The following is a 14,428-nucleotide window of genomic DNA, read 5'->3' on the forward strand; positions in this document are numbered from 1 at the left end:
GCTGCCTGGGGGAGTAGTCCTGGTCCTTCCTCCCTGTGTCGCTGCCTGGGGGAGTAGTCCTGGTCCTTCCTCTCCGTGTAGCAAGGGCTGTTGAGGACTCAGTGACAGGATGGTAGAGAGGAACCTCTGGAGAAGTCTCGCGTCTGCTCCTTCGACAGAGCTGCAGGGCCAGCAGTGGCTCCCAGCACCCCCGGGGGAGACACTGAGTGGCTGATCAGCCCTGGGCGGGCTGAGGGGATTCCTTCTCTGCAGGAACTGGGGGAGAGGGGCTTGAGCTGACAGCCCCACGCCTTTTACTTCCTTGTTCTGGAGCTATCCAGAGACATTTCTCCCCGTTCAAGTCCACAAGCTTCCTTTACGCGTCTGATTTTCCTGTTGACCCACCCTCTTCCTTGGGCGTATATAGAAAAAACAGTAGAGAGCACAGCACCTAAGCCCAGGTGCCAGCTTCCCGGATTTAACATTTGTAAGATCCTTTTGAACACAGGAAAACTTATAGTGAAAAAAAAATAAAAACCCATAGACAGGGACTTGCTCACCCTGCCTCCTGCCTCCTCAGCCACATACACAGACGTGGGGTGAGAGATACACAGAAAGAGGGCTGGAGCAGACGGATGAAGCCTGCGACTCTGAAGTTTCAGTTTGGGAATGGCACTGACAGGAAAAACTCTGTCTGAGGTTTCTTCCTCTGTGAGCTGGTGCCGATTACATGAATTCACGTCTTCTCTACTTTATGGCTGCCGAGTCTTAAGGGCAGGAAACTGTGGTGTAGTCTTTCGAACCTTCCTCTCCAGGAACTCAGAGTCCTTGGGTGGCACAAATGGTTAACCAAAAGGTTGGCGGTTCGAACCCACCCAGAGGCATCTCAGAAGAAAGACCTGTGATCTGCTTCCAAAAGGGCACAGATATGAAAATCCTATGGAGCATATTTCTACTTTGACACACGTGAGGTTGCCGTGAGTTGAAGTTGACTTGATGGCGGCTGGTTTGGTTTGGTTTTTTGATCTTCAGGAATTGGAGATGTGCTCGAGGCTCTACTTGGTCCTTTCCCCATCCTTCCGTCCCATTCCTCAGTTTGGTGTAATTAGCCCCCTTCTCCCCAAAGGGATTTGAAGATCAATAGTATGAGAGAGGTTTTAAGTTAAATAGTTTGAGGGAGAAATAATGAAATAACATAACCTAACAGCAAGTATGAGGGAACATGGTTGAATGGCCTGGAATATCACTGTGGAAGTAGGCCTGGGACTAGGGGACAGCACCATCCCGAGCAGCAGAGGGTCAGAGAACCGCTGATAGGCCAGCAAGAAGAGGGGAAGAGTGTTCTTCTCCAGTCAGATCCTTTGATCCCTTGGATCACTGCAGCCAAGTGGGAAGTTTTCTACAGTTTCAACAACAAGAATAAAGCGCTACGCAGGATGTGTTCATGAGCACCCCTCTGCAGAGCGCTTATAATTTCAGGACGCGGGCTGCCGAGAGTTCTGATAGATGCTATCGCTCCCAGATTTCTTACGCAAGTGTCGGGGTCAACGAGATAGACGCAATGGGCCCAGAGTGGCCGAGAGCAACCTTAGCTTCAGGAGGAGCAACAAGAGTACCGTTCCTAGCCCTGGCGTCCACTAATAGATGTTCTGCAGTAGCGTCTCCCCCACAGAGGTATGTGAGGAGTAGGTGAGCTGGTGACGGTGTCAGGTTATAGTAGATACACAGAAATCATAGCTCCCGCTGGTATTCTTCTCTGCCGGGGGTCTTCAGGCAACCTCTCTCTCTCATCTTCAGGGAGTTTAATCCAGACACAGGGACTTAGCTTAGTTGCGGGGCACAGGGCTCCTTTGTGTAGTTGGGTTTTGTTTGCGTGTCTCTCTTCAGGGGTCCCGTTGGATGTCGTAGTCATCGTGAACCTGGTTATGTCACAAGAAAACCGGTTACATCACAAGGTCTCTTGCATCGACTTCATTTCCTTCTCCTCCTCTTCTTCCTCATTGTTCTTATTTACCACCAGAAACACCCAGGCATTTCTTCAGACAGATTTGCTTTCTTAACCTCCTTCTGCCCACTGGGTCAGCTTCTCGGGGGGCTCCTCATAGAACGTCGTGTTTAGTATTGTGAGCCGGGCAGGAATCAGTCATCGGATGACTTGGCTGGACTTCCTGGAAACCTACAGATGTGTCTGAGCTGGACAGGGAATGGTTTTTCACCTGGAGTAGAAACAGGGAAGGGTAAGACTTTACCAGTGTTGCCCTCTGGGCTGCTTCTCCAGATGTTGGTTTATTTTGTCGATATTCTCAGAATCGTTCTATTCTAGAATTTGCGTAAGGTATTTCTTGCAAGATGGATTTAAACTGCTAAAGATGCATTCTTAGCATGATGAGGTGCGGATGCCACTTTTCCCATATTTAGCTTGAGGCTTGCTAAGGAGTGCTGGAAACCACCATTAAGAAGTTGTTTCTGAAGGCCAGCCTCCTTGGACTGGGGGATGATAATGCAGGTCAGTAGCAGCTGCTGCCTCCTGTGGTGTTGGTGGAGGTAGCCCCAGGGCTGGGGGCCTGAAGACCAGGGTGCTAGGCACAGCACCGCCACTTACTGTGTCTTGGAGCAAAGTCACATTGCTCTTCTGAGCACCTTCTGCACCAGTGGGATAGGTCTTTGCCAGGACTGTCCTGCTCTGCCCGGATTGTTTGAGATAATTTGTCTCTTCAGCCACACCCACAAATTGATAGGAATCACTGGTGGCAATATCAGTTCTGAATAGAAAGTTACCCTACAAGGAAATCTGTGTGGCATAAATCTTTATCATAGATAAATTGACTGCCAGCATATACTAGGCTTCTAGAGCTCAGATCTTGGGGGAATTAATGGCGAAAACAAGAGAAGAGTAGGTGTTACGCATGTACGTGTGTGTGTAAGTTGGAATATACTTTGTCCCTGAAGAATTTCTGAGACAGTCCTCATTTAACCCCTGAGAATTTCGTGGGTGGCAAGTTAATTCTTCAAATAGCGATGATACTTTCCTTTCTTCATTTGGGCGTTTGCCTGTAAGTGGTCTGGGAAGGGTGCGGGGAGGAGTGTTATAGCTGAAAGCACATCCAGCTTCTGATTGCTTGTGAGGAGACTTGCGGAGGGGATGGTGATGCTCCTCCCTTGCAGACCAGGGCCAAGGCTCCCTACTGTAAAGGCGTGCTTAGCCGCGTTGGCTTCTGCTGGGAACTCGCAAAGACATTCATTAGGAAACACCTTTCTGACTTCTTCAGGCAAAAATAATGACTTGGTTTCTGAAAGCTCAAAAGGCTGTGTTGCCTTAGAATATCTCAGAGGATAGACTCAATATATTTCTCTAGATTTTACTTAGCAGTAGAAATTGACCCATAAGTCAGTCAAAACAAGGCAATTGATCTATTGTCTTGAACACTTTTTTAGGGGGAGGGAGAGTTAAGAAGTGCTTCACCTCTCTATCTGTTCAAGCTTGTAGCGTCTCCTGCGACAGCCTTCAGCTTCCCCGGCTAGGTGGACTGAGTGGTGAGGGGAGAGGGTGTGCGGCTCAATTAGATTAGTTGCCAGGCATCTGGTGTAATGATTCACACTCGCTTGTGCTTCCAGGCAGTGGACCAATCCAGCTGTGGCAGTTTCTTCTGGAATTACTCACTGATAAATCCTGCCAGTCTTTTATCAGCTGGACAGGAGACGGCTGGGAATTCAAGCTTTCTGACCCAGATGAGGTAAGAAAGGAGTGACTTGTGAGGACTGGGTTGAGAGAGGGTGAGAGAAAACCCTGGGAAGGGGCTGTGGGGGCCTGAATGACATTCTCTGGGATTTGAACCCCAGCTCTGCCACTTGCTACTTGTGTGACCTTAAGCAAGTTATATAACCTGCATGAGCCTTGGTGTCCTCTCGGAAAATAGAGATAGTAGCTACGTCAGCCGTTTGCTTTCCAAGATTAACTGCATGGGAAGTGCCTGGCACCCAGTAGGCTCCTGCTAATTAGGAGTTGCTGCCTCTTCCCAGTCCTGTGTCTCTGTGAATATACAAGGGCCAGACAGTTCAAGAGGCCTTGGGAGGTTGGCACCATTTGTTGACTAATTCCTTCCTTCATTCCACAAATGCTTATTGAGTGGTTGCTCTGTGCCATGCCCAATTTTAACGATAAACAATAGTGAACCAGAGAGGCACCATCTCTGTTCTGACAGACAGGAGAAGTAGTTTTGCCTCAGGACAGACGCATTGCTTCCTGTCAAGGAAAAGCAGGTGTGGCTGCAAGTCAGGTTCTACTCCCTCACGTTAGAGTTGGTGCCTCCAGGGCAAGGACATTCAACCCATAATGTGGGGGAAAAGGAGAGTCTGTATGGTTGCTTTCTTGTTTTTCAAAATCAAACACTTTATCCTCATTACATAGAAGTCCAGGGTCACTGCATTTCCATCAGCTTCAAGAACCAGCTTGATCACCATCCTTGCCCAATGCTTGAAACATAGAATTCCTACAAGATAGGTCAGAAATACATGACGCTTTAACCATCCTATGTCATGGGTCACCACGAATGGGCGTATGCATAGAAACACACGTACTCGAGTTATGCTGCAGACTTTTTATTCCCTCCTCCTTTTTAATGGAATTTAGTTTATTCATTTGTTTTTATCTCAGGTGGCCAGGAGATGGGGAAAGAGGAAAAACAAGCCTAAGATGAATTATGAGAAACTGAGCCGTGGTTTGCGCTACTATTACGACAAGAACATCATCCACAAGACGGCGGGGAAGCGCTATGTGTACCGCTTCGTGTGCGACCTGCAGAGCCTGCTGGGGTACACGCCTGAGGAGCTGCACACCATGCTGGACGTCAAACCCGACGCTGATGAGTGACGGACACAGCCGCAGCCAGGGACACTGTGTCAGGACATTTCACAGAACAACTGTGCAGTCGGACTCTTGATTTTTAAGTGTTATTCTATTTTTAATTTTCCAGAAGTCATTTTTTTACATTCAGGGGTGGGAGCTAAGTGAATTGCAGCTATAATCAGTGTGCATGGATGGAAAAGGAAAACCAGGACTTTTGGGTTGGGTGGGACAAGAAGTTCTGGAGCAAATTTTCAGGAGAGATTGAGAAAGAGAAGGGTCCTCTTGGAAGCCTGAAGAATCAGGCTTAAGGGAGGAAAAGATTAACCTGTCCTATCACTTTTTAAAGTAGTCCATGAAAAAATGTGTCTTGTGCTATGGACCCATTAGCAAAAGAAATCGATACTCTGGAAGTTGTGAGGCTGTTGAAAGGCAATTAATTTGCTTTTGTTTTTAGGTCGGGAGGGTAAAAAAGGGGAGGCTGGATAAAACAGTTTGTTTGGGGGATGCACAAACCAACCCAGAACTATTTACCTTCATTTTGCTTTTGAAACAAAAATGGACTTCACTGGGAGGGGCCAAAATTGTTTTTGTGTTAAAATTTATTTTATTAAATTTTGTGCCAGTATTTTTTTCTTAAAAATCGTCTTAAGCTCTAAGGTGGTCTCAGTATTGCGGTATCATGCACGTTTGTGTTTATTTGCCGGCTGAGGATTCTGTCACAGTGAAAGAAAACTGTTTATATAGACCCCACTGGAAAAGCCAAACCCTGTCACTGAGATGGGGGATCCCCAGTTCCTGTGAGACCTGTATATGAAGGAAGAACTAAGGCTGATTTGAGTCTAAGGGCACTGTGCATGGGAATTTCATCTATAATTTAAAAAAAAATGATCAGCACACCGCTTTACTTGTTTATCATTAGCGGATCCTCGGGGTTTGGACTTAATGTTGAGCTGAGAGGCATTAAGTCTTTGAACTGAATGTATTTTGCAGCCTGATTCTGGACTACAGTGCATGTAGGAGCGCTGTTGGAAGTGGTGGGAAGGAAATCGAAGGAATGCCTGTAACGTATCTGACTTGGAAGAAAAGCTGTGTGCATGAGCATTAGCTCTCAGGTCTTAAGGAGTAAGTCCAGAATGCAGGTAGTTCCAAACTCACACTCACGCTTTCTCCCTTTCGTCTTGGTCCAGTGTGCCCCATCTGTTGCTTCCCCCCACTCCCTTCTGTTGTTCAGTAGAGAGAAGTGCACAGCTTTCTGATTGGTGAGTAACTGCAGACTTGCCATGCATTGAAGCGTCTCTGATAAGGCCATTTAGACTTGCTGGGTTTTAGAAGAAGCAGCAGGAGTTAAGAGAGCATATAAGTAAAATGTGATTTGACTGCCTCTTCATTTGAAGAGTTTAAGATAGTTGAGCTTTAGAAGGTTAAGTGAGATTGTGTATGCCGAGTGAACAGTACAGATGACCTTAGGGCCTGGTGCCGGGATCTGTTATCCTGACACAGGGGAAGTAAAAAGAATAATACTTGCAATACAGGAATGGCTTGAAGGTAAAGGAAACACAAGGAAAGGAACTGGAGTGAAGAAAATAAGGTGGTCCATGACATTTGAGTATGTTTTCAGTACCCCCAAAGTTTAAGCGTAATCAACTGAGCCGGTCAGCTGGTTTGTGAGGGATGATCTGAAATTGGATTATTTTGGGAGACACCAGCATCTCGGCATCTCATTATTGAGAAGTGCCTAATACGATTAGAATCCAACCCACCATAGAGATACCTGATTAATAGCATGATGGAAGCAGGAAGGCTTTGCAAGCCTCCACGAGAGAGGTGAAGAAGCATTTAAGATGGGCTGCTCAGGGCTAGCCCTTTTTGAGCTTTAGCTGAGCAACTGAGTTGCTAACTACTTTCTAGCATATCTTCAAGAATGTTGATGGTTTCCTCCCCGGTCCTCTTGCAGACAGTTATCAGGAGCATGGCTGCGTGATTCCTGAGTGTCCTAGCAGTAATAGGAAAAGCAAAGGCGGAATGATTTCCGCTGTCTGTTTTGATCTCCTTTCTGATGCGGGTGCCTTAATAAAGCTCTCGAAGTGTTTTAGGAGCTGCTCAGGGAGCGTTAGGTGGAATCGTTTGGACAACATTGTTTTCTCTGTGATTATGTGATCTTCACTGGGCACTGGTAAAAGGGGGTGTGTGTCTGTGTGTCTGTGTATGTGTGTTTGCAGATACGCAGACCTGCAGCTGAGATAATACCTGTGTTTCCTAGTTTAGCCTTTTCACATTTCAGTAATGGGCAAGAGTAGTGCCATGGTCAGGCATAGAGCATTGCTTGCTGTTGGCAACCAGGCGTAAAATCACTTTCTCAACCCGTCAACCTTTCCTCTTAAATTGATGCTGAAAACTCCCCTTCTGTTAGTATGTCTGACTCGGGCAACTCCATAGCAGATAAGAGATAAGAAAGTGCCTCCTAGTGCTCCTGATCCCACTTGTGTTTTAAGATTCGCTTTCTCTCTAGGTCCACCATTTGCAGTATTCGTAGATAGCGTAGTAGTTAAGACAGCTTTGTTGATCTGGCCAGATGCTTTTTTCCTCTCTGTCTAAAGGCCAGAGACCATAGCAGGAAGAGTGGTGGGTGGTTTATACACTGGAAATGTAGCAGAATTGTTGCATTTGTGCATTTTCAAAACACATGTTAACTTCAGAGGAAGGATGAGCAAATCTGGTTGAACTGGGTGGAACCCTTACTTCCTGGAGATGCCTTACTGATGTCGGTTTTGGCTTTGGGGTTCAGAATCACTTTTGTTCCCGTCTCCATCCAGGGGAGGGACTTTCCGCTGGATAGCCCTGATTTGGGGCTCTGGGGATTGGAAGTAGCATTCAGAGATCAGATGGCTTATCCTCACTTTGGAGATGGAACACTCTGGGTTGTAGAGCATTAACCTGCCTAACCTTCATGGCGAAAAATACACCTCCTCTCTTCTAGTATGCTGTGCATGCTGCTTTCTCTGTTGGGGTCTATATAAATTTGTTCAGCTCTTACCTACATTCCAAAGACGTTTCAAGGAACAATGAATATATGTATACATATACATATATAAAATATATATATTAAAATGGTAATTATCTCTTTCAGGAATACTGCCTCAGTTATTGAACTTTTTTAAAGAGTACTTTTTTTTTTTTAAGCTGAGAAGTATAGGGGTGAAAAAGATGTTATATTATGTTTGACTATTTTCCAACTTGTATTTTCATATAATTTATATTTTTTAAAAGCTGAAAATTTAACAGCAAGATAAAAAAAGGAAAAGCAGGTGCTTTTAAAAATCAGAACTGAGGTAGCTTAGAGATGTAGCGATGTAAGTGTCTTGTTTTTTTTTTTAAATGCAAAAAAATTTTCTTATGGGGGCGTTTTTTGTTTGTTTATTTTAGTAGCTGATGCTGGCACATCATTTTGCTGGAGAGTTTTTTATATACTGTAGTCTGATTTCATATTGTATTTTAAACTGCGTGAGATTAAAAACAAAGAAATTCATTCATAATGATGTGGGTTTGGCTTGGTTCTTTCCTGTCTGGGTCATGTATTAAAGCAAGGCAAATTTACCAACAGAGACAAGCACAAGAAGGAATGTGGTTCACTCTTTCTGACCTCACTAACTCAGGACCATCTTAGAGGAAGATTTCCCAGTGAAGTGAAAACTGTAGTAGGAGCAGAGGGAAGTCAGCCAGCATCCCAGTTACTCAATGCACGCTGCCATTCTTTGTGTCGCATCTATGGCCTCGTCATAGCGCATTTGATTCATGTCTGAAGGACTTAGAGCCACGTGAAGAACATTTTCCATGACTCAACAGATAAACATTTGATTTTAACCAGGTCCACTTCCTGATCTTAGCACAAAGTTAAACATCTATTAATGGACACACAGGACTAGGAGCAATACTCTTGTCGTTCCTCCTGATGTTAAGGTTGCTCCTGCCGCTTTGGGCCCATTGCATCTATCTTGTTGACCCCAACACTTGCATGTGAATACTGAGGGTGAGAGTATCTATCAGTACCCTCGGCAGCCCATGTCATGAACTCCTATTTTAAGTGCTTTGGAAAGGGATGTTTCGGAACGCATCCTGCGTAGTGCTTTATTCTTCTTGTTGAAACCGTAGAAGGTGGATGTTTTCAATTAACACCGACGTTTGCAACATGAATCCCAACTCACAGCTGGAAAGAGAATTTTTGCTGAATTGTTCACAAAGAGAGCTCTGTTTTTGGAAAATCTGTTTCTTCAGGCCTGGAACTTGAGGTTTGCTGAGCATACGTTAAACATGGACCATGTGGTCTAGTGGTTAGGGAGCTGGGCTGGCAGCAAGGAAGGCTCTTGGCCCTAAATCCCAGTCGAGCCACCACCACTCACTGGGAGACTGGGAAAATTGCCTGAGGTCCTTTTTTTAGTTTTCAGCCATAAACCTGGGCGGAACCACTGCTCCTGAGCCAACCTGAGGCCACATCTGAGCTATTCTCCCTCTGAATTAGCAGTGCACAGAGAATGGGTTGCTGGTTGGTCAAGGATATGGTCAGAGAGTTTTCCTTCAGTGCCAAGCTGCTGTTATCCCTCAAAGTATCTGGTTTAACGCTGACCAGCTTAAAAGACACAAGATAAGCTTGAAGGAGGTCAGCTGAGGCCTCTGTTTCTCAAACCAGGGGCTCGAATTTTAGATGGGGGACACTCAGGCAAAGGAGCTCTGGTTATCTCATCATCACACTACTGACACCCCCATAAAGCTGTGGTGCTAGGGGTTCAGGGGAGAAAGCATCTTCTAAAACACTGCAGGATGAGGGGATGGGGTAGGGTGAGGATAGGAAGGAGACAAGGGAAAGAGGAGTCCTTCAAAAAGAAGTTAGTGATCAAAATCTATGGATTTGACAGGCTTAGGGAGGTTGTGGGATAAGGGACTTGGCCAAGTCTAGTCTGGCTTCCATTGCTATGGCTGTGGAGCCAACCATAGCACCCAAGCAAAGACAGAAACCAAAACTGAGCAACAGAGCCTCCCAGTATAATAAAATGTAACTATTTTAGGCTAAAAGGGAAAGGAATTGTGATTTGGGTAAAACGAGGCAGACAACGTACACTACAGATAACTCACAGGCAGACTGTAGACTGCCCACATGTCATAGAGATGTTTAGTTTCCCCCTTACAGTGTGGAAAACTACCTGTGCAGCTTGAGTGAGTAATGAATTGCAGTAGGGTTATGGGATGGTCTTTGAATTCTGGTATTTCTTGATGACAACCACCCGCAGACACTGAATGGAAGCTGCCGCCTCTAGGTGAGCATGAATCTCCTATTTTGTCTATTAGGTCAACTTTACATTCGGACCTAGCCCCTGTAGAGTTTGAGTTTGTGACCCCTGTATAGATATGTATCTATATCCCATGCTTACTTGGCATAAAGCTGATTTTATTCTAGAACCTACAGTGGAAGAGAGTACAAGAAGTCCTCAGGTTCATCAGAGCCATCTGATGTCTAAGCCCTTGTTCTTTCCATTACTCCACATTACTGCTGAAGACCTCTAAAGGCCTTCTTTGAAGATGCTGGGCGATGGCTCACCATCCACGGGAGCCACAGCCCTGGTAACTAAGAGGTATGCTTCATACACCAAGTATGGGACAAGGGAAAAGCCTTTCAGCAAGGAAGCCTTTACACTTCCACAAACTTTTCCAACTTCTGCTTTTCCCCAGTGCGTGCTGTGGAAGGTGGTTTGTGATGTGGTTCTAATTATAGAGAGGCCCTTCTCTAGCTGAGATATACGGATGCTTGGCCCTCCCAGTAGCTGGCTTAAGGACCCGCCCCTTACCATTAAGGTGTGGCCGTATTGACCTAGCATGCTACTAGTTGTTCACTGCTCTTTGGAACCCCTCCAGACCATGAGAATCCTCACCTAAGAACTATAACAGGAGAAGAGGAGCACTTGCCCAGCACCTCGTGGAAAGAGGAGAGATGTAACGGGTCTGATAAAAGCAGATATTGAACCATTGGTCAAAAATTTTGAAAGGCTCCAAGTTGAGGAAAAAAACACTGAGAATTCAGAACCCTGGCCTAGGTGGTAAGGTAGCTCTGACCTCTCTGCCCCTCGGTCATTGCCATTCCTGTTTTCCTCCGTGTCCCAGCCCCTTTCCCTTTTTCCATTTCCCTGGCAAATATTTCTGTCCTGGGAAAGCCAGTTTCATTAGATTGCCAGATAGACCTCAATGTACTGACGTCCAAGTAATGATAGTGGTGATCTCCCCGTAGCAACACTAGGAAATCAACAATGACCAGGTCTCATGACAGACACAATTCCCAAGGCCCTTTTAGAATTTACAGTTCTTTCCCTAATCTCTCGCCCCTGTCATTCAGGCTTGAGTGCTCTCAGCCATAGCAGTTTTACAGGACTTTGATGTCAAGTCAGCTCTGGTCACTCCACGCGATAGGATGGAGAGGGAGCAAGGAGCTTTCAGCAGCCACTTGTGGGAATTACTGAGGGTCAAGAGATAGCCACTACCTTCTCCCTGTCCACTCCACACCGACAGCCTGAGTCATTGGCCCCGGGCAGTAGCAGGCTATTATTAACCTTTTCACAGGCAAACCATGTAAAATGTATTGGCCAGAGAAATGGGCTGGGACGTTGAGGAAAAATTTCACCTATGACTCTTCCAACACCTTTTCAAAGGCTGCCTTCCATGTGTGCCCGGAAATAGTGTGTCCAAAGATAGCTGAAGAGGTGACAATTGTCTTCATGAGCCTGGAAAATTAAAGGCAACTATTGGCTTTGACCTGGGATTGGCTTTTTGAGGCATTCTAAATATTCTAAACTTTAGAAGTCAAGATGGGACTGTGAACTTCAAAAAGGCTTTAGTAATTGTGTAGTGTGCATAAGAACTAGTCATTGGCCTTACAGATCTAAGGCAAGCTCAAAACTCTAGTAAGAGTGATTGAATTGGAGAGTTCTGTTTATCAGTCTACTTCTCAGGTGGGCCAATTTTGTCCCATTTGCTTTGGCTTCCACGGGAATGGGAAAGTTGATAAGGTATAGTATAGCCAAGGGCACCTTTGATCTGGCATGTTGTGTACATGTTAGAGGAAGGATAAGCGTGATGACAGAGACAATGACCAGTGTTTGGGGAGTAACAGATATTTCATTCAGGTATCTGCTTTCTCCATAGTCAAGTTTTCATGATGATGGTGGGAGTGTGGACTCAGCAAAGTGTGGTTGAGAGGTGTCATTAACTCTGGGCTCAGGTTTCTTGTCCAGGAGCAGGTAGGGGAGTCAGGAGTGCCACCTGCCCAGTGGTCGCGTATGTTAGCTACTCTAGGTACCCGTGAGTGCAGCCTCCTTGAAATCCCAGAACAGACCCGTGACCACAAATTCCAAGAAACCTCTCTCCAGTGACTATACATCCCAACCAAAAACCTGAAGCCCAACCACCAAAGACTGAATTCAAGCAAGGGTGACAACACCTTCTAGTTTGCCTGGGACAATTCCAGTATCCACCCATTGTTCTGGCCTAATTATTCACAGCAATGCCTTTCACTCCACAATATTTTATATGGTTTCCTTAATTAAAACAAATCATGCCCTACAAGATAATGAGAGGAAGAAGAAACACCAGAATTCTAGAATTCTAAATTTTAGAGTCAAATGGAGCCTTAAAAATGATCTAGTCCAACCAATTGTGAGCTTGAGGTGTAGAAAGGACAAATGACTTGCCCAAAGTCATACCATCAGTGACAGTACTGGTGCTAGAATGTAGATTTCATGCTCCCCATGTCATCCCAGCTCTAGCACCTGTTTTTATACTCTATTGAATCTCATCCAATATCTGAGCAACATATGCTGGTTTAAAGCTGGCCTTAGTTGATTCAGTATTGACTATGATAATTATTTCTATTAGTCCTGATGGACTCCAAGGATCTGTTCAATGCTAACGTTTGGATTAGCAATGGGAGTAAAGAAAGAGAGATCTGGGGGGTGGGGGGAGGTGTTATATCTCTTAGTTAGATCTTACAATGGAGGATCTGTGTAATCTCAGTTCATGGGACTGTAGGATATTACAGCTAGAAAGGGTCCTACATAATGACCCCACCAAACACATTTATTCAGATGACAAACATTCATTGGGCACTTGCTATGTGATTGGCTTTGGGCTAAGTGCTAAGGAAACCGTGATGAACAAGGTAAACACAAGCTTTTCCTTTACTCTGCTTTTAGTAAAATAAGGGTTATAGACACGTGAATGGAGAATTACCATCCAGTGTACTAAGGATATGGTCTGGCACCCAAGAGGAAGACCTAACTTGGTGGAATTTCTGTCCCAAAGGTGAGTAGCAGTTTGCTTGGTTAAGGGTAGGAAAGGGGTCTGGATGGAGGGGAAAGCATGTGCAAGGCCTAGAGATGAGAGGCTGAACAGGCTGACAGAGGAGCTGGGGCAGTTTTGTGGAGCCAGAGCACAGGATGTAAAGGAGCAGTGGTGAGAGGTGAGGAGAGAAAGGATGAGGAGGAAATCCTTCAGCCTTGTAGGCCATCTTAAAAGTAACGCGAAACCACTAAGGATCTTCCAACAGGTGAAATCACATGATCTGATCTGTGCTTAGAAAAATCATCTGGCTGTAGAGAATTAATCAAAAGAGAGTACATAAATACAATGGAATATTAGTCACAGAGAGAAAGAAGCTCCAGTACATGCTGCAACATGAATGAATTTGGAAACATTATGCTAAATGAAATGTCAGGCAAATATTATATGATCCCAGAAATATCCAGAATAGGCAAATGCATAGAGACCAAAGTTCCTTAGTGGTTACCTGGGGCATGCGGGAGGGGACATGAGGGAGTATTGCTTAAGTGGCACATAGTTTTTGTTAAGGGGGATAAAAATTTGAAAAATGGATAGTGATGATGGTTGTACCACATGGTAAACGTAGTTAATGTCACTTCTTTTGCTACATATATTTCACCACAATAAAACTTTCAGAATTGAAAGAGAGAGAGAGAGAACAAGGGAGGGGGCAGGGAGACCAGTTGGAAAACTGTTTCATTTGTTCAGAAGAGATACCTACAGGAGAAGAAGCAGTGGAGATGGAGACAAGTGGGCAGATCAGCAAGCTCTTTGGGAGATGGAATGGACAGGACTGGGTGACTGGTGTGGATGGGTGGTGCGTCGCTGGCTAGGGCCAGGGACTTTGGGCACTGTGCAAAGATGACCCTGACAGCCTCGACCATAATATAATCCAAGTATGGAGTGTACAGCTGCAAAGGACCTTAGAGAGAAAGTCCAATCGCTCACTGTATAGATGAAGGATTTAAAGGTAAGAAGGTTTAGGTGACTTGTCTGAGATCATATTAAGGACGGGTGACAAAGGCAAAAGTATGACTCAGGTGTACTGCTTCTAAGGGCAATGCTGTGCATCTAATGAGGGCTGGGGCTTCTCCCTCCAAACACAGGCTGGCCTGCCTGCCCGCCTGCCCGCCTGCCCACCTGCCCACCTGCCCACCCGCCAGCCCACCTTCCCTTCTTTCCTCCCTCCCTCCCTCTCCCTTCTTTCCTTCCTCCCTCCCTCCCTCTCTCCCTCCCTCTCTCCCT

At 45.5% G+C, this 14,428-nt stretch overlaps 1 protein-coding gene across 5 annotated transcripts in view; it reads left to right on the forward strand.

Moving 5' to 3' along the window:
• ETS1 (ETS proto-oncogene 1, transcription factor) overlaps positions 1 to 8,137 on the forward strand; it is a 73,374-nt gene extending 65,237 nt beyond the window's left edge. For all 5 annotated transcript variants that reach the window (XM_004379335.2, XM_023734071.1, XM_023734067.1 and 2 more), the window contains 2 exons: positions 3,595 to 3,713; positions 4,634 to 8,137. In XM_004379335.2, coding sequence (XP_004379392.1) covers positions 3,595 to 3,713; positions 4,634 to 4,849 — 335 coding nt within the window. In that variant the 3' untranslated portion in view covers positions 4,850 to 8,137. The remainder of the gene's footprint in view (positions 1 to 3,594; positions 3,714 to 4,633) is intronic.
• The last annotated feature ends 6,291 nt before the right edge of the window (positions 8,138 to 14,428 follow it).

Source organism: Trichechus manatus, unplaced genomic scaffold (assembly GCF_000243295.1).
Source record: "Trichechus manatus latirostris isolate Lorelei unplaced genomic scaffold, TriManLat1.0 scaffold00064, whole genome shotgun sequence".
Lineage (NCBI taxonomy): Eukaryota > Metazoa > Chordata > Mammalia > Sirenia > Trichechidae > Trichechus > Trichechus manatus.